At 47.1% G+C, this 26965-nt stretch overlaps 2 protein-coding genes across 3 annotated transcripts; one reads left to right on the top strand and one right to left on the bottom strand.

Moving 5' to 3' along the window:
* Positions 1–11579: 11579 nt before the first annotated feature.
* rnf114 (ring finger protein 114) lies at positions 11580–16665 on the bottom strand. Its single transcript, XM_086215001.1, has 6 exons — positions 15735–16665; positions 14486–14636; positions 14310–14416; positions 13594–13708; positions 13388–13495; positions 11580–13313 (listed from the first exon to the last, which is right to left on the bottom strand). The coding sequence occupies exons 1-6, from the start codon at positions 15869–15871 to the stop codon at positions 13248–13250; spliced, it is 684 nt and encodes a 227-aa protein (XP_086071127.1). The 5' UTR covers positions 15872–16665; the 3' UTR covers positions 11580–13247.
* Positions 15406–24500, top strand: spata2 (spermatogenesis associated 2). Of its 2 annotated transcripts, none has more exons than XM_086215000.1 (3): positions 15406–16561; positions 17811–18640; positions 19592–24500. In XM_086215000.1, the coding sequence occupies exons 2-3, from the start codon at positions 18290–18292 to the stop codon at positions 20942–20944; spliced, it is 1704 nt and encodes a 567-aa protein (XP_086071126.1). In that variant the 5' UTR covers positions 15406–16561; positions 17811–18289; the 3' UTR covers positions 20945–24500. The 2 variants fall into 2 exon arrangements, with proteins under 2 accessions (XP_086071126.1, XP_086071125.1); XM_086214999.1 differs by lacking the exon at positions 15406–16561 and adding an exon at positions 16773–16905.
* The last annotated feature ends 2465 nt before the right edge of the window (positions 24501–26965 follow it).

Raw genomic sequence — 26965 nt, forward strand, 5'->3', positions numbered from 1 at the left:
CTCTCCCTCTCTCTCTCCCTCTCTCTCTATCTTTCTATCATCTCTCTCCCTCTCTCTTTCTATCATCTCTCTCCCTCTCTCTCTATCTTTCTATCATCTCTCTCCCTCTCTCTCTATCTTTCTATTATCTCTCTCCCCCTCCCTTCCTCTCTCTCTCCCTCTGTCTCTATCTTTCTATCATCTCTCTCCCTCTCTCTCTATCTTTCTTTCATCTCTCTCCCTCTCTCTCTATCTTTCTTTCATCTCTCTCACTCTCTCTTTCTATCATCTCTCTCTATCTTCCTATCATCTCTCTCCCTCTCTCTCTCCCTCTCTCTCTATCTTTCTATTATCTCTCTCCCCCTCCCTTCCTCTCTCTCTCCCTCTGTCTCTATCTTTCTATCATCTCTCTCCCTCTGTCTCTATCTTTCTATCATCTCTCTCCCTCTCTCTCTATCTTTCTTTCATCTCTCTCACTCTCTCTTTCTATCATCTCTCTCTATCTTCCTATCATCTCTCTCCCTCTCTCTCTCCCTCTCTCTCTATCTTTCTATCATCTCTCTCCCTCTCTCTTTCTATCATCTCTCTCCCTCTCTCTCTATCTTTCTATCATCTCTCTCCCTCTGTCTCTATCTTTCTATCATCTCTCTCCCTCTCTCTCCCTCTCTCTCTATCTTTCTATCATCTCTCTCCCTCTCTCTTTCTATCATCTCTCTCCCTCTCTCTCTATCTTTCTATCATCTCTCTCCCTCTCTCTCTATCTTTCTATCATCTCTCTCCCTCTCTCTTTCTATCATCTCTCTCCCTCTCTCTCTCTATCTCTCTGTCTCTCTCCCTTTCTCTCTATCTCTCTGTCTCTCTCCCTCTCTCTCTCTATCTTTCTATCATCTCTCTCCCTCTCTCTCTCTATCTCTGTCTCTCTCCCTCTCTCTCTATCTTTCTATCATCTCTGTCCCTCTCTCTCTCTCTATCTCTCTGTCTCTCTCCCTCTCTCTCTCTATCTCTCTGTCTCTCTCCCTCTCTCTATCTTTCTATCATCTCTCTCCCTCTCTCTATCTTTCTATCATCTCTCTCCCTCTCTCTCTATCTTTCTATCATCTCTCTACCTCTCCCTCTCTCTCTATCTCTGTCTCTCTCCATCTATCTATCTATCTCTCTATCCATCCATCTCTCTATCTCTCTCTCTATCCAAGATGAATGAATGTGGCCGACGTCATGCAGCAGGGATGCTTTTCACGTATTTGCTTCATGGTCTCCTTCCCTCAGCCGTCACCTCCTCCTGCTGGCATCGTACAGAAACGTAGACCCTCTCCATCATTGGCTCAATCAATGGAGATGATTGGACCAGTGAACAGGAACACATTGGGTTAACACCTCCAACCTGCTCTGCACCTGATGTGACTCCCAGCCACCCAGTCTGCTCACATCCCATTTGTCACTGCAGTTTTCCTGGAACAAGGGGATAAGATTGAATGGGCCGCCATGGAAATATGATTTTCAGTGCACATTGTTAACTCACCAGGGAGAGGATTTTGCCAAATTCTATCAAAGTGTGCAACTGTGTATTAAATGACTATCAAAAGGCCAGCCATCATTTTTCATGCCATAACCATGACGTGCCCCGGGACTAACCCCCCTACAATCACAAGCAAGCCTATTGCTATTGATCCAACAGCAGATGCAATGGCCTCTGTGAAAATGTGTGGACAGCCGAGGTGTCAGCGCCCCGGCAGTCTAGAACATGAAGTCACAGTCAGAACATCAGAGGCCCGACTTCCTGTCGGATGGACTCCACATCTCTCACTCACTTTCTTCCCACGCTATGGCCAAAGTTTGGTGCTTTGCTGCAGTGATCCATATGGAAGCAGGTGGATGCGGGGCCACGAGTGGGCGAGAGGGCTCCCCGTGGGCGGTGCGTCACTGATCCTGGTTGGCGAAACGTCTGCATGTCCCACAGCCGAGAATGGTGTCTGAATGTGATCTTCAGTGTGTAGGAAGAAAGCTGGTTAAAGTTTAACCAGCTTCATCCTCTTCCCCACAACCCTCCATCAGCTGGCCAGAGCTCAGCCCCATTGCCCCCACCCCCACTGACCCCCACCCTGGTGGAGACAGAAGTGATGGATCGCTGCTGTCATTGTGGGGACCGCAGCACAGAGGGACCTGGGTTCCTTGTTAATCTGACCCTCTGAGCAAGACTGGACAGCGCAGCACACTGCGATGACCCCCCCCCCCCCCCCCCGGAAAACAACAACACAAAAAGAAAGAGCACATGGCATGTAACCAAAGTCAGCCGCCTACATTTAAGCACTCCTCTCTTTCCCTTTTCATTAAGATTGTTTTCAGCCCCCATGAAGAGGAATTCCTGCTACGCTGGTGGCTTTCAGCCAGAACTTTCAAAGCATCAGAGAGCGGAGATGGCGAGCAGCTGTGGGGATGACAGGACGTGGCGCCGGTGACAAATGGGGCTGGATGAACTGGTGATATTGATGAGCGATCAGTCATGTAGGGATGCCATCTCGACCCCAAACCATGTGTCCACTTGCTCAGGGTTTGGTCACGTTTGCTCTGGGTCTGTCGAGATTGGAAGACGACGATTCAGCGGTCAGATCGCAATCCAGATTTGCCAAAATATGAGGAGGCTCGGGGAGAACATCTTTGCTCCTGATGTTTCTGTCCTTGCGGTCTTTGTTAAAGGTTAGTCAGGGATTGTATCGAATAAAACTTCAACCATCCTGCATCTTACATGAAATCTGTCTCCAAATCTCTACTAAAATGATTGATTCTTGAGGTCAAGAAAACCTGGCAATGGCTTTGATATCTGACGAGTGAAGTGTCAAAGTTTGCTTGAATAATGACAAAGGCAAAAGCATAGTGCGAATTCTCAATGGCCCTCCTTTGATTATCACATGACTCCCTTGGGCTGAGCTGGCAAAGTTAATTTACTGGTTTGTTAAAGGAACATATGGAAATGTAATACTGCAAAGGACATGGGTCAACGTCACCATTTGCAGAAAGAAACTTAGATCCGTGTTCCTTCGTTCTATGACATTGGAGTCACAGCTCCACCCATCCGGGTCTCATCCAGGGATGTCGGGTGTCAGTAGGTGATGGAGAGGCCCACCATAGTCCAGAGACTGGATCATGGATGGACTGTGTGTGTGTGTGTGTGTGTGTGTGTGTGTGTTTGTGTGTTTGTGTGTGTGTGTGAGAGAGAGAGAAGGCGTTGACTCACATGCGGCACCTTTCTCAGCTGACTCCGAGAATATGTTTGCGTGGGACAAGTCCACCAAGACCCATCCATCAACTGGGTCCAAATACGCCCTGCGCCACTGTTGACACGAGGTTAACAACTTGACACTGACAGAGGTGGGCAACGCCTGCGGCAGAATGGAGACGGAGACAGAAAGAGAGATGGATTGGACTGTGATCGACATTCAATTTGAATTATTGCAAATATTTCCATTTAGCAGAAAATTGAGTACATTATCAAGAGTGCAAGCTGCAGGACAAGTGAGAGTGATTTTCCTGAGTGTTGTACATCAGAAGCGTTCCAGGGTTTGTTCAGTGCAGCAGTGAGAAAACAAGCGTTGCTTTTCCTCCTCATGGGCTGATCTCAGAGTCTCACTCCAAGGCTAAACAGACAAACCTGTCAGGTGGGCTGCCATCGATGAGTTATGTTGGAATTGTTCACAAAGACATTAAACTTCCTTCCTCTCAGTAATCACTGTGCATTATTACACATTAAACATGCACTAATGTACAAGTGATCAATTCTGTGGTAAGACAACAACCAGAAAGTGATTAAAAACTTTTAGGGGGCATTGATTTAAAACTACTTTGTGGCTATGTGGAAAAGCTCTGGCTGCACGTGCAGTAGTAAATCAGGGCAGCAGGCGGGTCAGGATGCCGGGAAAGTTACTGTCCAATCGAGGCTGAGAATGGAAAGAAAATGTGTGGAGGTGTGGCGGGGTGCAGGTGGATGAAAGCGCGAGGGAAATGTAGCATAATCTCATCCTCAGGCACGTTATCGGCTGGGCTTTTTAACACAGGGGCCAATTTAATTGCACTTAAAGCAGAATGGCAGAACATCAATCTTGATGAGTGGATCTACATCACAGTTCTCCCAGGCCAATCTATCACTATCTGTGCCCCCCCCCCACACTAACAACACTAACACACTCATTCATGTCCCACGACAACCCATCTCTGGCTTCTCCTCCGTCTGTGTTTTTCTCCAAATATATCTATATATTTATATATAGATGTATAGATATGAATATTTATTTATATATAGATATATCTATATATAAATAAATATTTATACATATAAATATGTATATATATAAATATTTAACGCTTAAATAAATATTTATATCTATAAATATTTATGGATATAAATATTTATATATATCTATATATAAATATATAGATATCTATATATCATATATTTATATATAGCTATATCTATATAAATAAATATTTATATATATAAATATGTATATATATAAATATTTAACGCTTAAATAAATATTTATATCTATAAATATTTATATATATATATATATCTATATATAAATATATAGATATCTATATATCATATATTTATATATAGCTATATCTATATAAATAAATATTTATATATAAATATTTATATATAAATATTTAACACTTAAATAAATATTTATAGATATAAATATTTATAGATATAAATATATATAACCCTAACCCTATAGATATATAGATATAGATATATATTCTATGTTGGAGCACAAAACAGTCTCCACATGACAGCAAGTTTATATTTATCTTGAAGATTCACAATATTCTGTCAGCAGTTTGATTGTAAATTGTGGCTGAGCAACTCATCTCATTTTATTTTGAATTTCAATATTCCAACAAGTATGAGAACAACCCAATTGAGATAAATGAAGTTAGAAATCCAGCGCCGCTGCTTCAGCCCCACAGACACAGGCTGTCTACATTTATTCATTTTATCTTTCACTTGTTGATGCTTGCTGTATTTTCCCTTTCACTTGTATTCCCTGCCCAAGCAAGGCAGGACTGGGAGAAGCGCTGCTTTGCTCTCCAAAGCGTTACGACTGGCACCTGCAGCCTGTCAGTGCCACTCAGCTACAACCCCACTGAAGTTAGAATACAGAATGCTTGTACGAAAGCCGCACAGCTAACAGTCACTTGGGACTCCTGAAGCACCGCTGTGCTTCTATGCGCACAAACACCTGACTGGTTGGTGCTGAGGCTTCAGCGAGCACAGCTGCTTCATCCGTCTCATCCTGCATCTCCTGTTTTCCCGTGTGGCCCTGTGAGGTTGCAGCCTGATGTCAAATACTTCCTGAACAGAAATGCTCTGCAGTGCAGACCATCGGCTGCTGTCCGCTAGAATTAAACACTCAAGCGCTGTAATTATCAATAAGTCCTCTAATTATTCTCTATTTGAATAGAAAGCTGAGAGCCAGCACGTGGTCATTTACTGGTGAGGTGAATGGATGCAGCATTAGAGCTGAAGCCCAAGGTTCTGTGGTTGGAGAATGGTAACTACCTCCTGTGCTGTAAGCATCTCAAACTCTTAGTGGCTTTGGAACACTTAAATACAGAGAGCTCCGGCTTCAGCGAGGCCATAAAGCATCACCAGGACCTCTCTTGCCTTGAAAGCGAGGGACGAAGTATACAGACGAGTAATGATCCCTTAATGCGGTGGCCTCTTTCTCTCAACCTCTTGCACTCCTGCCCCCCCAACCCACTCCCAACTGCTACATTAGCAGGGATAATAAATGAGACACCCGCATCACAGGCATCAACATTTTATGAGCCACCTAACCAGCCTTATCAAATGTGGATGTGATTACTCTTCCAGGTGATGGATGGACAGACATGATGGAGGGATGGAGAGAAAACAGATGCCTTTCTGGTGGCAATGGGACAGCTCCTTCTCCTCCTCTACATGGTTCCACAAACCAGTCAGCAGCAGAGAGGGGACCAGCCCCCCAGCCGTTCTCCCTCACACAACCTCCTGTTAGTAATGATAAAATAATCAAACATAAAATTATCGCATTAAACAAGAAAGTCTCAAACACCTCTGAAAACTTTAGGCTCTTTAAAAACTCATGTTACAGAACATTTCACTTCTATCTTGTTGGACGTGTGCAGCAGAGGCAAGAATGATCCACAGAACTACAGCTAAAGTCAAATCCTCCACAACCTCGCAATCATACATTTTTGTCCCTTTTGTTTGAATATTAACCCTTTGAAAAAGTACGTCAGAATCAGCCTGAAGACATAAACATCAATAAACAAAGAAAATAATGGAATGTGAAATATGAGTTAATTGAAAGTGTAACTGACCTCCTCTACAACTGTGCTGCAACTAACATTTCTGTTCTCAATCCATAACAGTGACTCCATAGTGCTGTTCATGACATGCATCTCCTTTGCTGCCGTTGCACCTCCCAGGAGCTGGAATCCCAGCAGAAGTTCCCTGTTCAACTTCTTGGCTGTAGTGAGAAGCACGGATCTCCCTCCAGAGGAGTTTAGCCATGTTGGCTGTATGACTGATGGTGCTGATGAATGCTAAACATGTGTGACATGTAGCTTTTGTTCTGCCTCATTTACGAAGCGCATGAGTATGAAGAGATCAGATTAAAGATAATTAAAATGACAAAAACACACCATCACTCCTAATGCTCCTGTAATGACAGCCTAAACGTAGGTGTCTCCTCTTCCTCCCTCGCCTCATCCCTCTCTCCCACTGAATCATTAACCTGGCTCCGTGAGAAGGAAGTGCTGACAGAACACTCGCTATTGTGCTTCCTGTCATCTTCAGGAAATCGGGGCTTCCCCCCGCTGTCATTGTAGAGCTCCACTGGCTCAGGAGCAATGCCAATCTCTCCTTCCATTCCTCCTTTTCTCCTCTTCTCTATGATTATCTCATTCACCATGTCCCTTACTTTAGCCACCGTGTGTGTGTGTGTGTGTGTGTGTGTGTGTGTGTGTGTGTGTGTGTGTGTGTGTGTGTGTGAGAGTGATGGAAAGGGTATGCTCTGTCATGAGAAACACAGACTTGATGCTTCCTTTACATGGCAGCTGCAAGACGCTGGTGATGAATCAGAGTCAGCAAAAGCATTGATCAGAGGCAGGTTAATCATTGCTGCAAGCCCAGAGAGGAGAGAGGCTGCCTGGGGAGAAGTAAGCCAGGCGAGTGGGCCGCTGCTCCCCAGGAGGCCCGCTGCTCCACAGTAAAGGAATGCTGGCCGGAGGACAGAAGTACTTGGTCCGTTTATCTCAGCTTCCCAATATCAGATGCTCATAACAGCAAAGGTTCTGCTCAGGGTCATCAATGTGTGTGTGTGTGTGTGTGTGGGGGGGGGGGGGGGCCTGATGGGGTCAGCAATGTAATCCCCTCAAATGGATGGACTTCCGAAATGTGGGCAATGTGAAGCCGGAACTGTGTGTGTCTACTCAGCAGTACCCATTGACTCCCTTGAGCTGGGGAGTTAATAATTCAAAAGAGAACAGGGGAGAGGGGGTTGGTTGGTTGGGGGGGTGCAGAAAGCAGTGAAAGTGTATAAAAGTGTAGGAGATTCATGCCCCCCCCCAACAACAGCCAGCTAACAGACAAGTAATGGTCTCTTGATGTGGTGGCCTCTTTACTGTCTCCGTCACCATCACCAAAGTCCAGGATGCTCTCAGTCAGATGTGCAGCAGGGTCCAGGGGAAACACACATGCTCGTACTGATAACACACACACGCACGCACGCGCGCGCATGGATACTTGAAGGGATGTCAGAAATGCCAGTAGGAAGGATGAGAGGCAGGGAGCTTCTCCTCAGAGGGAGGAAAAACAGGCCAATAAAACGGTCACGTGGAGTCAAGAATCTGCTGATGACACACATACATACACACAAGTTCAGAGAGACAAAAGAGAAGCTGTCAGGCTGATGAAGTCATCACTTCTCCTTCTCATCCCTGCTTTTGTCTGGAGGCGTCCCCCTTTCACCTCTCCCTGTCCCACCAACACTTGTCAGGCAAGAGTCATTAATGTTTAGCTGGGCAGTGATGGCGGCGCTGACAGCACTCATCTGTCTAAGGAGACAGGATGAGGGAGAGCGACGGCCCATCAAAGGGTGCCACTTAGTGAGGGAGGAAGAAAAGGCTGGACGGACAGAGGCAGAGCCAATCCAGAGCTAGAGGCTACGTCACCAAGGTGGCTATGAAATGTTGCTATTGTCATGTCCGTCCTCCCCTCCCCTCTCCATCCTGCTATCCATCCACCTACGTGGCCCCCCACCCCCACCACACCCCTCCGATGGCTTGTCAGCAGTTTGATTCAGTACCTGCGGGTTAGTTACTCATTGAGCCAGTGGAGGTGTAGGGACGGAGGTCTACATCCTCCACCAGAGGTTGGGGGCTGCTGTTTGACTGACAGATCTGCCGGCGTCGTCTGTTCCTTCCAGCAAAGCCATGAGACACAAAGCACAGGAAGTGGAGGGAGGTAAATGGTTTTGAATATGAATGGATCATTGCAGGGGTGGTTAATAATTGGGAAGTGTTGGACTATTAATGTGAAGACGTGTGTAGTGGTGGGTCTGTAAATGCAGTCATAGCCGTGATACCAGCCACAAGGGGCAGCACTTAATCATGCCACTATTATTTGTCACATTCAAGCTCTGATGGACCTTTGACGCTTCTATTCTGAGCTGCCAATTATTAATAGATAAGATTAGATAATATCTGGATGCAATAAACCTGTAGGAGTTTGTGCGTGTGAGTTTCCTTCCATCTCCAGAATACGTCAGAGGAGAAGCTGCTTTGACTGCCGTGACAAGTTAAGTAGAGGGAACGGGACCATTGTCTTCCAAATCAGCTGTCAGCAGTTTGACTCACTACCTGCCTGGTTAATGATCGAGCCGCTCCGAGCTGCTGGAGGTGTACAGCCCACCGACCCGGCCCCCCGTCACCGCCGCTTTGGGACAACCAGATTGACAGATTAGCAAAAGAGGCACTTTTTCCAAAGAAAGACTGGGAGTGACTGGACTTGGAGGAGGTGTGAAGAAGAGGAGGTGTGCGTTTCCATGGAGGATGAAGGCTCCCTCTGCTGTTCCTGCGGCTATAAGATGCCAGGGTTCCTCCAAGGTTGTTGGGTATCGACCCGCCACAAAATCTTTTCTCCAATCAGTCAGAGCTGAAAATACCTGCCTCTGCTATCATCCACCTCCACACAAAGATCCTCAGACATCATGGACCGGACCTCCGCTGGACCAGGGGAGAAGAAGCTGTCAGACTTTTCACCAAACATTGAGGATTCCAGCCCCCCCCCCCCGACATCATTATGTACAAATTAAGGTGTGATATCAAATGGAAAAATTAATGGAAGAATAAAAGCTTTGGGCCTGCACACGTTTGGAGCGGTCCACCACCTCCTGGGCCTGTTGTTCCATTGTGTGACACCCCCCCCCCCCCATTTATAAACACCTTAGAGGCCTTAACTTTCAAATATTATTACAGTGGCTATGCAGATTTCAAATAGATAAATAAACACAGGGATTCCCTTGATACTCACACGAAGGTTCCTATTAATTTTCACTTTGAGGAGAATATTTCTGCAGAAACTGTGATTCTAAGAACTTTCACAGAGACGCCGTCAGCTGATGTGTTTTCTTTCCACATCAGATGCAGCAGCATGAACACTGCTCTTCCTGCATGTGACGGCAGCACGGAGACGAGAGGAGAGTGTGGGGTCCGAGCAGCTGGGGGGACCTCCGGCTCCAGGCTTCACCTGGAAACACACCGACTAACTTGCACTTTAGCTGACACAGGGCCAGTTTGGTTGCAGGCCTTTTTAAATCAAAGTTATGACTGGTTGCTCTAAGGCTAGCAACATAAGAGGTGTGTGTGTGTGTGTGTGTGGCTGAGGCAGGGGGTCGGTTGTTAAGGGTTTAAAGCGGAAGAGGAGTTGGTGTATATCCAGTATTGATGTCGGGGAAGCCCACTGGCACTTTCTGTTCAAACATTTGAGAGGACCGACCTGCCGCGCTGCAGCGCCTGGGTGGCAGGATTCCTCTTCCTGTTTCTCCTGACTTTGAGGAATTTTGCGGTGAACAAACTCCCAGTGCTCCTCTCACAAGCCCTCATCACACATACCTGCCTCAGCAAAACTAGAGAAAGAGAACTTTCTTGGCATTTGAGGAGAGTCTTTCTCGTCACCGTTTGTGTATCAGACAGAAAATTACCAACTCTTTTAATATCAGATGGAATCCTGCTCTGTCACAACTGTCACACAAAGCAGGCGTGCGGAAGCTTCATGTGTGTGAATCGTTCAGGATTCATGCTGGATTTGAACAGGAAATTTTGATCGAACAGTTTGGCAACAAATTATGTCGCGATTGGTGTGAAATCATCTGTAGCCATCTTTCTCGAGAACGAGCCCAAAGTAATACTTCTACCTTTCCAGGGTGAGTTCTGCAGAATCCGACCAGGATCGAGAGCGCAACTTTATTTCAAACAGGACAAACTGCTCAGCTGTGCGATGCCAGGGCCAACCTACAAAAACCCCTCAGTTCTCATCATTGAATACTTGGATGGGGGAGGTTTCCGATGCACTGAAAGAAAACAAAGGTTGGGGGGGGGGGTCTCGAGTGATGATGCGACACACTTTAAAAAGCCACCGTCGCCACACCTCTCGCACACGCCTGCAGGCACATGTAGCATTAATTGCTGCCTCCACAGAGCCTGCAGACTCCACACACCATCTCCTGCTCGCATCAAAGAAGCCACACACTGAACTTTATGAAATTTTTATTCAATGTGTTCACTTCTCTTCCCTTTTTCCTCCCTTTCTTCCTATTCCCCACCTTGGCCCCCCTCTCCCGTTTCAGCTCCACCACCAAACAGACAAGAAAGACTTCTCTCTGCCATGTTTTCGGTTCGACTTCCTTCCTGCCCAGAAGCACTCAAGTATCTCGTTAGTTCTCTCACAGCTAACATCTCCCCTCCGTCTGCCAGGAGCAAAACCTAATCGGGGGGGCGGGGGGCAAGGAGAAGAAAAGAGAAAGGGGGGACTACATCAAGAAGTTTGGTGGGTGAGATTCTCTGTAGAGCTAGGTGAGAAACCCCAATATCGTTTAGCTCCAGCAATTACAGACACAAGAAGCAGGAAGAATAGAGATGAGAGGCTTCTCTCTCCCTGTGGACAATAAACACCAAAGGGCCTGAGTTTCATCATCGACTCAGCACAGACACGACAAGCAAAAACACATTGCAACATCATTGTTGGTGTGACACGGCACCGGCCCGATTTCTCATACATGAACAAAGGTTGCTTTCTTTGATGTATTCCACAGTTTGTTCTTCACACGTTTCAGACACCTTCTCGCTAATTATGACAGTTGAGGAATGTCAGAAATTTGACTGATTCAGCCTGGTTCAGTTTACCTGTTGTCTCTCTCTCTCTCTCTCTCTCTCTCTCACACACACTCACACTCACACACACACAGTGATCATCCATCAAACAGTGAGTGTTGTTTCTTCCCCCCTCACGCCTCATACACACAGGTATAAATCACTGCGCCTGATTTCTGGGGCCAGGGTTTAAATAATTAAAGAGCTTTAATTTATCAGGATTTAGCAGCTCCTGACAGAAGAGCTAACAAAAGAAAATGAGAGAAATATTGAGAACAGAAAAAAGGTCATTATACACAAGAAACATACAAAATTATGACACATTTTACTGGATAGGAAAAGGAACATCTAAGCAGACTGTGACAAGGCATTAAGGTTCTGCTCTAGCGCTACTTCATCTGGGTGTGAGGACCTATTTTAGAAGACAAATGCAATATGACTGTTCTAGAATTATACAACTGGGTTGATCTGTGACCATCACAAGTCACTGGAATACAACACGAATGTAGAACAACACACAATTGACATTCAAAATTAAAATAAAATCATCGAGCAACGTGAAACTCACATGTTCTTGTAACTTCACATGCTTTCAGTTTTTGGAAGGATAAAAACTAAGAACAGGAGCAGTGATGCTAAGAAACATTGAAGCCAGAAAACTACCTGGACTTCTGTGAAGGAGCATCCAGGACAGTGGAAAATGTGGAAAAACAACACACTAACATTGAGTTCCATTTAAAATCTTACACCATGTTGCATCACCAAGCGTTTCCAAGTGCAGGTGTGGTTATTCCGTTCACTATGACATGTGACCTCAGCGTAACTGCAGGATCAGGGACTCTTTTGTATGTTGCCGTTGAACAGAATGCAGTGAACCACTCAGCTGAGGGATAAACTGAGTCCAGCACATATCCAGGATGAAGTCTGAGGTGAATTATGTCTTGCAGTAGAACCAGGCTGCTACAAGGCCCCAGAATGGTGGAACTCTACTGCCCCCTAATGGCAAACAAGCAAATCAGTTATTCCCAAACAAAAATCACTTAAGTGACCAATTCTGAAATTCTGATGAGTGTCCTTGGATCTTAAACTGTGCTGGATGAACTATTAGCCCTATGAGTTTTGGAAGTCAGAAACAAGATCTACCAGCAGGCACAGAGACATAAGGGAGAAACATTAAAATAAAGCAAGCAGCCATGCCTGGCTTTGTTTGACCCTCGAATTATTTATTCTTTCCAGTAGATCTCAGGAAACAGAAGGAACGCACACTCTCTCGCACAAACAGCATGAAAAGGACAAGAGGTTCCATTTGTAAATGAACTCAGAAAGAAAGAAAAAACCCCTCTTATCTTTCGAGTAGATTATCATAAATTACTGTTAACCTTAGTCGACTCCTTCACTGAGCCAAGTTGATCCTTTGCTGGCAACAGTTAGCCACCTAGTGGTAGAACCCTCTTATTACATCAAGTATTGAAAACAGGGAAGTTGACTTACAACTTTGGACATTTCTGGCTATATGGTGCCATGTCATTAATGAACAAACAACCATAGTTGAGTTTAATAGATATTTAACAAACTATCAAGTCTATAGGATGAACTGGGGCAAGATAAGAGATTTCCACACCAGAGACACAGTAGCACTCCTAAATCAGACAGTATGGTAGGCTTTTTTAATCATGTAGCAGGAGTTATTGTATCATAATAGACCTACAGATTGATAGTTACAATACCGATTCCCAGTGAAACTGGTTACTCATAGTAATACGGTACCACCATCCTCATGGTAGATGAGTGACGATGCAGCGTCTTCCGTCTTCTCAGACAACGCGTCCGTCCTCTCCTGGATTGTTCTATACACTTCAGTTGTCCAAAAGGGAGCGTTGTAGAGCTTCCTGGATCATCGTGTGCTCGTCTGTGGAGTAATCCTGCGAAACACACGCATGATTAACATGATCATTCACACGACAGCAAGTTGAATGTGTTCAGGACCCTAACTTACAACAAAGGTGTCATATGAAAAGGTGTGTCTAATCTTCAGGTGCTGCAAAAAATCAGTGCTCCTGTAGTTGGGGTCCCCCCAAGGCATCGAGGCACAGATGGGACACACCTGCAGGGATTCAGCGACCAGAGGGAAAACAATCATGCTTTTGTTAGGTGGAGTTTTACGGGGAGGCTCATTCTGCCAGGGCAGAGTCGGTTCCTCACCACTTGCCGAGCGTCTCGGGCGTGCTGGGTGGTGCAGTGCTCCACCAGGCTATCTTGATCAAGGTTCTGGCAGTTGCAGTAAGGGCAGGTGAAGGTGTAGCGATTTGGCACTGAACTGTAAGTCAGAAACAGTGAAATGCACCACACAGCAGGTTCTCTCTTTGGTTCTAATACATGTTCTGGGCAGAACTATGACACTGAGCACTACGCTGCAATACACCACACATTCACTTTGCAGTATTTGGTTCCACTTTCTTAGTGTAGATTTATGTAGACGTGTGCTAGCATGAGTCCACAGGTACTCTGCATTTTCTCAACCAAAACCAGCTGAGAGGACAGACTGGACTCAGAGGAAAAGGTCTCGTCCTCATTCTGATGGACGTCTTAGTGGCATTCGGACCAATAAGCACCAGACCTTATAAAGGCTGCATTGCTGCGGTGACTGATGCAGGTGATCCAGGACAGGAAGATTACCAACAGTGTGGTTCTGATTCTGGATGCTGATTTGGGACCATTACCACCCTACAGACAGTTGTATATTTAGCCGGGTTGGCAAAGTCCTGGTCATCTACTTTATTGCCGAGGACACAACTTCTTCAAGTAATACAGAGGTATCTGCTTCACCAGAGCGGGACAGATAGTACAGGTGGGCAGTCTGGTCCAGGTATTGCACACAGTGAGGAAGGGAGTGATTTCTGACACGGTCCTGGTTTCACCTGATGATGGCGGGCTGGCTCTGGGCAGTGGTCCTCACTCCCTCCTCGATGTACTCCTGATATTTTGAACAAGCGGCCGTGTGACCTCTCATCTGTGAGAGGCCAACCTGAATAACGAGAGCAACATCAAAAACTGTTCAATAAAGCAGCACAGATCCAGTTCACGTCCAGCCTACCTGAGCTCCACAACCCTTACAAGCTGTCACCGATGACTGGATGAGGGCTTCCAGCTCGACAGCTTTAGTGCAGTGGCCCAGCGTGGCCCGACATACGGCACAGACCGGTTTCTGTGGACGCAAACATTCCTGCAAACAACTCTGGCAGAACCTGAGAAGAGCCAAAGATGAAGAGGTGTGAGGATGAAGGACTTGGCTCACTCATGCTGGCTTCGGAATCAAGATCCCTGGCGAGGCTCAACCGTAGCAGCGGAGAGCCCCACCCCCTTCGGCCTGTCCTCCACTTTGCTGTCACGTTGACTGGAACCCCTCTCTTTGCTGTCTGTTCTCTTTTTATGAGAACAGACAGCTTTATGCTTTAAATATGGGCACCTTTGGTGTGTGTGTGTGTGAGAGAGAGAGAGAGACAGAGAGAGACAGAGAGAGACAGAGAGAGAGAGACAGAGAGACAGAGAGAGACAGACAGATGTATACCAGAGGCATGAACTAAGATTAAGCTGCACCTGCAACCCTGAACTACCACAGAGGGGCCGGCCTCTGGAAGGAGAAGCAGAGACAACTTTATCCCTCCTCCTTGGCTCAAAAATGCTGTTTGACAGGAGGCGACAGACGCTGACAGTTGCCAGACGTTTTAGAAGCTGAATGAGTCTGAGGGAGTTTCACATCCCTGCCATTTGAGGGTTACAAAGCGCGTTACTCAGACGTACTTTTCTGACGAATCAAAGCAGGAGTGAGACCTGTGTGCAGGAATCCAGGTTTCTCGCGGTCTATTTATAGAGTGACGTGAAAATAAACGGAGCTTTTCCTGTAAATGCGATGGAAAGTCCCGACGCGAGGGGGCGCAGACTTGTAGTCTTCTTGCCTGACGGCACCCGCTCATCCGACGGAGATCGAACTACAACTCCCAGGCGAGGCCTCTCCTCGGTGTAAACAAAACTGAAACTGATGTGGGAAACCGACATCGGATTTGCGGTGTACCTACTGAGTTTAGACCGAAGGACGAGCCCCGGCCAGAGTGAAGGCCCGGCCGGCGCCTCCCCGGCGGGCGGCGGGCGCAGCCGCACGTCGCCGTCCCAGCAAGTCTCATTGTCCCGGTCCCGCTGGAACGCCACATAATAGAAGGACTCCACGAGACCGGGGGGCGGTGGGACCGCGTTTGCCACACAAGCGACCCCCTCCCCAGATATTTGAAACTGTTGCCGTGCTCGTGATGAATGATGAGAAAGACGGTAAACGGTGAAATACTCACGTGTGGCCGCACTGTGTCGTAACAGGACTGTCGAATATTTCCAGGCAAACTGGACAAAGGAATTCTGACACGTCATTGCTGGTGTCCGAGACGTTTTTCTTGTGCTGTGAAGAGCTAAAGCCTCCGAGCATCGCCATTTCTTCTCCACTGTGTCAGTCAGTTCCCCACCAGACGTTTCCGTAACGACGTCATCGTCATCAGGTTCTTCTCTCATGCGCAGTCCGTCGCGCAACCAGAAACGTGGAGAGGCGAGGTACGGTGGCGAGTTCGGGCAGGTTGTGATGGCTGTGTGTTGTCAAAGTCCCCTGATGACATCAGAGGGTCCTGGGGTCCAGGTTGTGTTGTCTGGGAGAAGACCAGCAGCTGCAGCTCACCCGCGTCACTGGGCTGGGCGGCCGTGGGCAGTGAGACGTCACCAAACCGCTCTGACTTTGATCTCGTGGGTTCTGACTTGATCTCTGCCTGTTATCTCAGAGCTCTGACTTTGATGTCACCTCAGTCATTCTGTCTGTCATCCTGTCATCTTTGATCTCTGGCAGCTCTGATCCCTGCCCACTTAGATAGCACCAAAGCCACCCAGAACCCTGTCTCTCGTCTCAGGCTCTCATCTTAAGGGTCTGCACCTCGGGCCCCAGAGCCCCGAGTCATGTTCATCAGAAGGTGGTTCTCCAGTGCAGCGGTGCTCAAGCTCATCTTAGCAGAAAGGATCCAGACGCTAACTTGCTAGCTGCTATCTGGGGCGACCCTAACCTGTAGTTTTATTCCACTGTTTACAAACCAACTGGACCAACGCAGCAGGAAGGAAGAACCGAGGTTTTGCTTTCATTGTAAGTCCTCCTCTTCACTCATTTTTAAGTTTGCTTTCTTCAAAATCTTCACGTCTTTAAGACAAAGGTGCTGATGACGTCTCAACTGGGATGGTCAGGTGGATGATGTGAGGAAAAACCTGGGGGGGGGGGGGGGGGGGGGGCGAGGTTGCGCCCCGGGGCAGGAAGTCTGCTGAAATACCCTCGTAGAAGAAGAAGCATCGCCATTCCGGCTCCTCCTCTCCGACAGCACGTGGGCTTCTGATGACGACAAACTGTAAGAACCTTGCGCATGCGTATTGCGATGATGGGAATTTCCAACAGCTGAGGAGGCGTCGCGGGCTACGGCTAGCAGCACTGGCCAGGTGAGGTGTGCGGGCGGTGGCGTCGTCGCTCCCAAACAGGGCTTCGACTCGACCGGCTCGGGGCTCAGGCGCACCGGCGCCGCGTCAGGGCGCTGGCGAGGACACACGTCACACGTCTGGCGCGGACAGACTGCCCGCTCGCTCCGGCTCGCTCCAGCTAGCCAGCTCGCTGAAATGGGCGTTCACTGCATTTGCCCGTCTGGGGCCTCAGCTGGGTGAGCGGCGGTCCTGGCGGGCTGGACGTTGATGCCTACATGACGTCCACGATGTTCCGATAGCTCGTCTGTGTCGCATCGGTGGCTGGAGCCTGCGTTAGTGGTTGCGCAACCCCAGGCATGGTGATGTTGTTAGCTGCGCTAGCTGGCTGCTAGCTTGGCTGCTAGCTTGGCTGCTAGCTTGGCTGCTAGCTTGGCTGCTAGCTGGCTGCTAGCTGGCTGCACGGATGCTCGGCGTGTATGTTCGTGTGTGCGGAAAACGGCCGGCCGAGTGGCCCCAACCTGCCCTCTGGCGCAGATCAGCAGCACCGGCGCGACTCCGCCCGCGGTCTCTGTTCCACCTGCGCGCAGCTGATGGCTCGTTCCCAGTGGCGCAAATATGCGGAACCCAGTGCTGTTAGTGTTGATGAGGCTGCAACCATGCGGGCTCCTCGGGGGTCTGGTCTGTGGTGTTGAAGTCCTCGGCGCATCAACTAGATACGGGGTCGACGAGCTCACGCCCCCCAGGCGCCCTGACAAACTCGTGATGCTTCCACATCGTTCTTGTTGCTGAACCTTTTAAAACACCGGGATCGTCTCAAATTCCGTCTTTGACTGCATTAATCAGCAGGGAGAAATGTGGCCGAATGGCTTCACAGCTGAGTGTCTAAGTGAGACTTGGGTTTTCCTAACGCTCCCGTGTCCTTCCAGCTCGGCCGGGCTCAGGAGAATCACACCGCCGGGGCTCCGGCTTGGCGTCTGAGTGACCTTGGAACCTTGTACGTGCTGCTACCGGGCAATGGATTAGATGCAGCGCTGCATTAACAGAGCGTGAAGCAAAAGCTCTACCTGACCTCTTCTTGCACGACAGAGGCGTGTTTGTCTGGGAACAAGTCCGGCTTTGAGCCCACGCCAGAGATGCCTGTGAGAAGGCGTCCCCACAGACCGCAGCGTCGCTACGACAACTGACAGCGGCATCTCTAGTAAGGAAGATGTGCTTCTGATTGGATGCCAGGTCCGGTTCTTCCTCCTCTACCAACCCTGTTGATGGTGACCGGGTTCCAGTGCGTGCAGTGAATCGTGGCGACCAGAAATGGTGCTTGACTGTAGCATCCTTTTGGAGAGTATGCAGAAGGGGTGAGGCTCTCTTGGAAAGATTCTAACAGCTGACTGGTAGTCTGCTGCAGATAATGGATGCCAAATTGAAGGAGGACCTGTTCCGGAGGTATGTGGGGGCCCTGGAGAGGCGTCTGGAAAGTGGAGGGGAAAAATCAGGGGTTGGAAATGCACAGGAGGGGGACAAAGGCAGACATAAAGACAGTGAGGCCCTCCTCTCCACAGCCACAGCTCTGCTTGGGGCCTATCAGCCAGATCCAGGACAACGTTTTCGCATGGTGCGTTTTTATGAAGTGGTGGAGAGCTCGCTCCGCTGCCAGAGAGGAGGCAACCTCAGGAGTCTGGAGAGGGCCTTCCACACTCTGGAGACCATCTGCACCAACCTCCTGCTCTTCCCCTGGAAGAAGGAGTTCAGATGTATAAAGGTGAGCACTGCTCTCTCTAGGACAGCTGGATCGAAGCTACTTTACTTCTGTCAGTTGTACAGCACCTGTCCTCTCAGTCTGGGTCCACCTGTCCCCAGTTTCTGTTCAGGGTACATTGAAGTATGGGGACGTCCACCAAACCACCTCAATATTTCACCCTCATGTTTCTCTTTCTGAATCTTACAATCTTATTATCCGTCAATCACGACCTTGGGATGCAAACAGGATTTCCGTCTTTTTCCTCCTTCAGTTGTTGTCTCTGGTCACTAAAACTCCAGTGAGACAGTAAAGGAGCTGGACAGATGCTGTAGGCCGGTGACCGCATATCTTTTAATAAAAAAGCTGCTAAAGTGACATAATAATGTTCTTAATTATAGAGTGTGTAATATAATTGACATTTTCTATTCTAAAGTGGGTTTTAGGGGAAGCCCCACTAACGTTTGCGATCTAAAGTGCTTGAGCTGTATTGAATCTGTTAGCATCTGAAGCTCAATGAAGGCCTGTTGGATCTCAGACTTTCTCGTTACGAGAGTGATAAATAACTTTGGGCTGCAGTTTGTAGTGATTCTTTGGCTCATCAGGGTTTTACGTATCTATCAAACTCACCTCTGTGTTGATGGCACCCATCTTAGGTGAAAATGAACATTTGAGTTGAGTCCTGTACCAAAATCAACACTGTTCTTTGTCACAGCCTTTATTTCTCATCTTTTTATTCCATCATGTCACAATGACATTTGACTCTGTATATATTTTCATGATTTTTTCATTATTCAGGAAAGTTCAGAACCCACTTAAGGTGCAACCCAACCTGACTAGTTGTATTTGTCATTTCTTAGATTTCTCTGCCCCACTACATGAAAGATGATAAACCCTACATTTCTCTTGAAGGTAATTATTGGCTTTATGCTGGCCAGCTTGACACTGACGCTGATGAACTTGTCTCTCTTCTAGACCTTCACCGGCCCGTATGTGTACCATCTGAAGTCTGCGATCTCTGATACCGAGCTCCGATCTCTGATGCGCACTATCGGCTACTTTTGTGACCATGATTCGCAGTTCTATTTGCAGGAGCACCCAGGAGGATCAAATCATCTCCGCCAGTTGGCTTTTGAGCTCTTCCTGGCCCAAGCGGAGTGTCGTCTCCTGGGGGAAGTGGTGGCTCTGGCCCGTGGTTCAGCCTCGGAGTTGGAGGCCCTGGAACTGCGCCGGGGTTGCAGAGATGATGCCGCTGGCTGTGCTGAGGCACTCCGCAGACGCGACAGCCTCGGGGCGGATATGGCTCGGCTGTCTGTGCAGCCTCTGGATATAGAGAGGCCTCATGTTCACCACCTGAGGCGAGGAAGCCGACCGTCAAAGTCAGTGGACGTTACAGATGGGGCTGGTCACTGGCATGCAGCAGCTAGCAAACCTGTCTTGAAGGCCTCGTTGAGTCTGAGGAAGGAACCTCTGTTTGTGGATGCAGAGGAGGACATGAAGGATGAGATCATCAGGCCCAGCACCTCAGCATCGCTTTTCTCTGTGGCAGCACCACCTTCCTATAGCCCCGTTGCGGATTTCTTCCCCATTCAGTCACCTCCGCCAACTGATTACACCTCCTACCACTTGTCGTCTTTGGATGAAATTGACTTATACACAGAGAGGGGAGGTGCCGGGACTGGTGGAAGGCAAACCCCCTCTCGACCCCCATCCCGAGAGCCTCGAGAGGCCCGTGATGGGTGGCTGCTCAAAGCCCATGGTAGTGTGAAGTGTCAAGGTTGTGGGCTGGGTTGCTCCACCATGGCGTCCTGCCAGAGGTGTGACATGATCCTCTGTTCTGCCTGCCATGACGTGGACCCCTCCCCTTGCTGTAGCCTCCAGGACTACCACGCCAAATCCCCACGGCCCCTTGATGGATACATCCCTGTCAAAGAGAAACTTTCTGTGTACTCAAACACTCATTCCCACTCGCATCTCCACCCTCACCCCCTCACACTAACCCACTCACACTCTCATCCCCACCCTCACCCCCAGTTGGTGGAGAAGCCCCTGTTGTCCACTAAGCTGTTTCCAAGCAAGTCTGTTGCCTTGACAACACCAAAGGGAGGCAGCAGTGAGCGAATAAGCATGGGAGGATCACGCTGCGGGTTTTGCAACAAGCCAGGTGCCTCACACACCTGTGTGAACTGCTCTAAGGTATCATGTGACTCCTGCATGGGTTTGTACGCGAAGGATATGTGTACGCGAAAGAACCCCCAGCACAGTTTTGTGCCCAACCATCAGCTCAATTTCAAATCTGGCACCATATCTCACCTGGTGTACCGGTGATCTTGACAAGACACATCAGTTTCTCCCTTCAGCCCTCCTTTAGTCTGCAGCGTAGTCCTGCACTATTGCTTTAGCGCCGCTCCCCGTCCAGACGAGCCCTCACTATCTCACCTCTATCTGACGCTCTCTAACCCTCACTTGAACTTCTGTATATTTTCCCTCGCTGTCAGTAGAGCCCTAGAATGCACAAGAGCCACAGAGAGCCTTGTTGTCTGCCCATCTCTCTGCCTTTTATGTATTTCTTCTTCCTTTTACCTAGCTACCTGCTCTCGAGTAGTCATGTGATGTTGTAGCGCTTCCCAAATTCCTCAAATTCTTTCCTCAAAAGGGAAACTGGAGAAAAGAATTTAATTCTCTCATTTTAAATGAATTCTCTCCAAATGAACATATATACTTTGCCTAACTTCACAGTTGAAATTATATACATAGATATATATCTACATCTATATCTATATATATATCTATGTATCTGTATATAGATATATATAGATATCTATATAGTATATAAACGTAGGTGCGTGTGTGTGTGCGTGCGTGCGCGTGTGCAGAAAAGACCTGTCCTTTCATAGTGATAAAGGAGATCTTTTCAAATTTGAAACATGGGGGAAAGAAAACATACACTGGAAGTCAAAAAGTCAATAGTATATATTTTTAATCTCTACTCTCTAGAACATTGTGACTGTTAAAGGCATGAGGAGCATTGAGGGTGGGAACATGGGGTCTGCTGCTTCTTAAAGAGTCAAGATGTCATATGTCTTGTAAATACACCCGCAACTCTCCGGTTCCGCAGTGGAGGTTTCAGTGCTGCTGTTGAATTGAGACATTGAAGATGTGTTGACTTCATTCTGCTGAATCACCCGTTGAGCTGTCCCCTCGTCACCCATCATCTCCTCCCGGGACCGTCCGTAGGCCTCCACAGGTCACTGGTTCCCAGTCAGTCTCACTGGGCCGTGCAGTTCTTCTGGCGCATGTCAGCCTACTGATTTGTTTCAGGCAGTACTTAGGGTTTGGTCTGTCACGGTTTCTGTCTACCTCAAACAGCTTCAGCCAGCTGTGGTTTAAAGTTGCCCTGCAAACCTTAGAAATATTGTCCTCAATATTCCTCTGGAATTTGCATCTCAAATTTTGGCTGAATTAAAACTAGTATCCCAATTCAGTGTGAACAGATTCAGTCCCTTTAAACACCGGCAGAAGTTCGTCATTCTGTGACATAACCAGCTTTCTGCAATAGCAAGGACTTTCTGTTTGAGAAACACTTATTTTTGCAGCAAGTGTAATGTTCCACAGCTGGATGTGAGCACCTGGGAACCAGCGAGGAGCTGATGGAGCTCCTCATCCCCTCAGAATGTGTCATGTAGATGGGATACGGTGAGGTTGTACATCACCAGAACTTCGTGATTGGAGTTGAATGGTAACTCCACGTTTTAGGTTCACAGGGACCATCTATAGTACTGCACTACACAATTTGGTTCCAAACCAGCTGCCTTCCAGTTTGTGAACACGGTCTCCCGGGTGGCAGTCACCCACTGGGGGCTCTTTCAGACTGAGGTCCTTAAGTGGTGCGGGGGGTTGAGCTGTAGTCCTGTCTTTGGTGTGGAAAGGTCTTTTTGTGGCTTGGGAGGTCACAGATCAATCACCTCTGCTTCTATTTAAATGTTATAAATGTAGATTGTTCTTCATAAACCATCTACTTGAAATATAAAGGTGTAAATTCATCCACCGTAATGACATGAGTCGCCACTGAGGGACAATTGTATATCTCTTTGCTAGGAGGAGGAGTTTGATGAGTCTGAGATTAGGGGCGGACTCGGCTACAGAGCCGTGGAGTTCTGACCTGGAACCTCTCAATGCCTTGAGCTCTTCTGTCTCCTAGCGTGTTTTAGTTTGTGCCGGCTTTGCCACGGCATAAACTAAATATGAAGCCTGTACTGTGAAAGCTGGAGAAACATCATTCAGAAACACACTTTAGTACCACGCAAGGTTTCTATGATGGAGCCTATTAAACTGCAAACTCCAGAATTACGCAGTGAATCATGTATGTTAGAACAGTTCTTCTTCTGTACACTTGCAGGGATCAGAGACACGAAGAAGAAACCATGATTGCATGGAAGTCAGGTATGAGGAGTATTTAGTTCTTCTCACCAACATCCCCTTTATGTTCTGCTTCAGGGGTGATGCCCGACTCGCTCAAGTCCTCCATTTAGACAGACTTTAGTGTGTTGGTGTTGGAACTGAAGGATGCTTGGTTACTGCTGGGATGAAGGGTTCTTTGAGAAACGGTCCGACCTCAGATGAAGCACATGGGTGTGGCTGCGATCTGGGGGGTGTACAGTTGTTTAATTCAGTGAAGCCTTTTAAATGTTCATCATAGATATTTTAGTTGCTCAACTCTGAATTGTAAATCAAACCAGCAGCAAAGACGATGTAGAAGCGTTGAGCCATGTTGCAACACTCCTGGTTTTGCCAAATGAAGAACAATTATGTTATTGGACCCCAGATGTGTAGTCTGGGTTAGAAAGGTATGAGGTGAGTCGATGTGGGCCTTTCAGCAAGCCTAGAATGCCAGTCATCATCATAGCTACCGACCCTGCTCATTATGGGACGCAGGTTTGAGTTGATCTTTAGCTCCAAAGGGCTAGACAGTCCTCAGGGCTGCTGCTGCTGCTGCTGCTGCTGCTGCGTTTGTGGGCACTCTTGTCGTTGCTGCCGTAGGTCATGGTGAATCTCTGCAGTGGAGCTTACAGTTATCAGGAGAGAAAAATGACCGCTGTGGTAAAACAGAAGAGCTTTTTAATATTTGCTGTCATGGAATGCATTGAGCCATCAGAACATGCTTGGTTGACACACTCGGATCATCGTGGAAGTCGATAGTCCCTTTACCTCTGTGACGTGGTGGTTGTGTAGTAGGCAGTCTTCGACTACTCCCTCCTTCCCTACCCTGTTCTTGGCATGCCATGTACAAGGCCCGGATACCATATCTGTCACCCAAACCCCCCCCCAGCACTGAATATCATTGCACAATGTCTACGTGAAGGGGAATGGACCATACCATCAGTATGTGGGCATACGTGGGGGTGGAAAGGGATAATAGCCAAAATTGTCAATCAGTGAAAATATATGTATGTGTGTACATATATGTGTATATATATACACATATATGTATGTGTGTACATATATATATATATATATACACACACACATATATATACACATATATGTGTGTACATATATGTGTATATATATATACACACACACACACATATATATATAATGTGTGTATGTGTATATATGTGTGTGTGTGTATATGTATATATATATATATATATATATATATGTGTGTGTATATATATATATATATATATATGTGTGTGTGTGTATATATATATGTGTGTATATATGTATATATATATGTGTATGTATACACGCACACATATACATGTATGTATGTGAGATGAGATTTTATAAAATAATTTAAAGAATAAAATTATGACCAAAAAAAATCTTGTCCTGTGTCTGTGGAGTGATTAAAACTGTACATGAACTTTGGAGTACCAGTGACTTGGTTGGGGTTTCGAAACAATACAAGTCTTTATTTTGGTCACACTTTTGACTCTCTGCTATTTCATAAATTAATGTACAACCTTCACATTCAGGGGGTGATGTTTGACTCTCAGTGTGTCTGTGCTGCCAATGAAGATTTAATCTCCCATTTCAAACTGTCCAGACTCAGCATATTTTCCCCCTGGCTGCTCACTTCTACATGAAATGATTTTGATTTATATGTGACCAGCAGGTGGCAGTGACTACCCATTTATAGGAGAATGGAGCAACGTAAAGTACCCCAAATGTTTTTCACAAAATGTAAAGTATGTGCTCCATTCGATTGTAGAATAAAATTAATTCATTTAGTACAATGGGTAAACAGGCGTGGTTATTAAACTAGTCTTGGATTTCTAACCCTTGAGGGGTAGGCAGTGGAGGGTTGGGGGCCCTCAGTATCATGTAGATCTGATGAGCTGCACATGCAGGCAGGAAAATACACCTGGATGAAGCTGACAAGCTTCCAGTCAAACTGTGGGTCCTGCTCGTGTAGAAAGATTAGCCAAGTGCTAAACCCCTAACGGAGTATAACAACTTGGTTGTCACCAAGAAAGCGAACGAGAGAAAACTGAAGAGATTTTAGAACAGAATGAATTTAAATGCGCTCAAGTCAGCTGGTTCAGTAGGATGACGACCTGCGATGTTTCGATTCTGCTACTTGTCATATGACAATAGGCATTTAAGACTAAACTTATTTGAGGATTTATATCAACATTCCTAAAAACTGGATCTGCCAGGAGAGGACTACTGTAGAACAGGCAGCTGCTCAGGGTCAATGTGCAGATGCTTGCTTTGGCTCATGGTGGTTAAACAAAATCCTGGAGACCATCACTCGTCTACTGGTGAACAAGCTTCCCGATTGGGTGTAATAACGGGATCGGTTACTGGATCAGTGATCTGTGGTGCCGGGGCCAAATTCCTGGTTGATTGGTTGAGTGGCACGTGTAAATCATCAGCTTATTGAGAAGCTTTCTTCTGACTAAGGTGTGGGCACACAGCCTTCGACGAGGAACAGCAGAGATGGACATCAGCAGCCGGACAGCTGTAGCGATGGAAATGCTGAATGATGGCTGGCCCTGGCATCCTGCACCATCCTGTCCTCTGGGGCGTGTCAGGACGGAGCTGACTTACAGCCCTCAGGGAGCCCAAGACCTGCAGAGGGAAGAAAAATTGTGTGGTAGGTGAGACGGATAACTGATGTCTCACTGCTGGTCCTAAGAAGATCCCCAGCAGCAGTACTGATGTCACCATCGTTAACACGGACCGCTTGCTCGTGCAGCACAAGCATCTAAAGCCACACATTATTTACATGTGTATTTTAACAGTAAAAAGATGCAATAAGATGTGTATTTAGGAAGTATTCTGAAATGCCTGGTGTCAAACTTTAGTTTCTCCTTTATCTGTTTAAAATATTGATCATATTCTCACTATTTATTCAATCATTTTCATACAATACTCAACCATAACTGCGGAAGAAAATGGAACAGTGATGACGGATGTGACGAGATTGAAGCAGCAGAACGTTCTGGAGCCATGGAGGTGAGCACAGATTTGAAGGGACCCCCTTTAGAAGCCCCTGAGTCCTGGAGGCCAGCACCACCAATACATACACTCAGATACCCACAGGTGTGTGTAGAATCGATGTATAATATAAATGAATATGCTGACCTTTCAACCCCTCACCAAAACACTTCTCACAGTGTTCAGGAGGCTGATAAGTGCCAGGTAACTGCTCAGATTCACACATGGCCATGTTCCTGCTGCCGGGATGTTCTGCACGTGCTCTGTGGATGTGCTGCCTGGGTTGACTACTTCTAGTTAGCTTGTTCTAAGCTGAGTGTAGATAAACACCGTTCACACTGCCATGCAGAAGCTGTTCAGCAGAAAAAAACACGGCGTTTGTCAAAGTGGATAAGTGTCACTGTGCAACAATGATAGACTGATGACGTCTTTGAGCCGTGTCTCGCTGAGTCTTGTGCAGCCTCGTATCTTTGCACCTCGTGAATACTTCCCCATCATGGCTATACTGCAGCAAGACAACTTACAACTCCTTTGGACAATTTACCAGTCTTCTGGCGTGGGATTGAAATATTGAACAGACAACTGCATGATCCTCCATGATTCTTTTCAGTCACCTCACATCTGGGGATGTCAGTTCATCCAGCTTCTCCCCTTCTCCCTCCTCATCCTTCCTTAGATCCTTTCTGAAATCCCTCCTGATCCTACCAGAGATCCTCATGGGATTCTGCCTGATCCTACCAGACCCTTTCCTTTTCCTAACATAGATCCGACCTGATCCTTCCAATGATCCTTTTGTAGACCAAAAAACAATTTGTAGTTACAGTCAAGGACTTCTGGAGAACTGGATTACGAAGGATAAAATAATCCAAGATATCTCAAAAACGCCTCCATTGTCCTGCT

Source organism: Aulostomus chinensis, chromosome 9 (assembly GCF_037954235.1).
Source record: "Aulostomus chinensis isolate RoL2024-O1b breed Wild chromosome 9, RoL_Achi_v1.0, whole genome shotgun sequence".
Lineage (NCBI taxonomy): Eukaryota > Metazoa > Chordata > Actinopteri > Syngnathiformes > Aulostomidae > Aulostomus > Aulostomus chinensis.

What these genes read in the sequence shown, in the direction of transcription:
- spata2 (XM_086215000.1), top strand. Translation starts at nt 18,290, where the DNA reads ATGGATGCCAAATTGAAGGAGGACCTGTTCCGGAGGTATGTGGGGGCC. An exon ending in AGGAGTTCAGATGTATAAAG is followed by an intron (nt 18,641 to 19,591) that starts GTGAGCACTGCT and finishes TCTCTCTTCTAG; the next exon opens with ACCTTCACCGGCCCGTATGT.
- rnf114 (XM_086215001.1), bottom strand. Translation starts at nt 15,871, where the DNA reads ATGGCGATGCTCGGAGGCTTTAGCTCTTCACAGCACAAGAAAAACGTC. An exon ending in AGCCAGCCCGCCATCATCAG is followed by an intron (nt 13,709 to 14,309) that starts GTGAAACCAGGA and finishes TCTGACTTACAG; the next exon opens with TTCAGTGCCAAATCGCTACA. An exon ending in TTTCATATGACACCTTTGTT is followed by an intron (nt 13,314 to 13,387) that starts GTAAGTTAGGGT and finishes TGTGTTTCGCAG; the next exon opens with GATTACTCCACAGACGAGCA.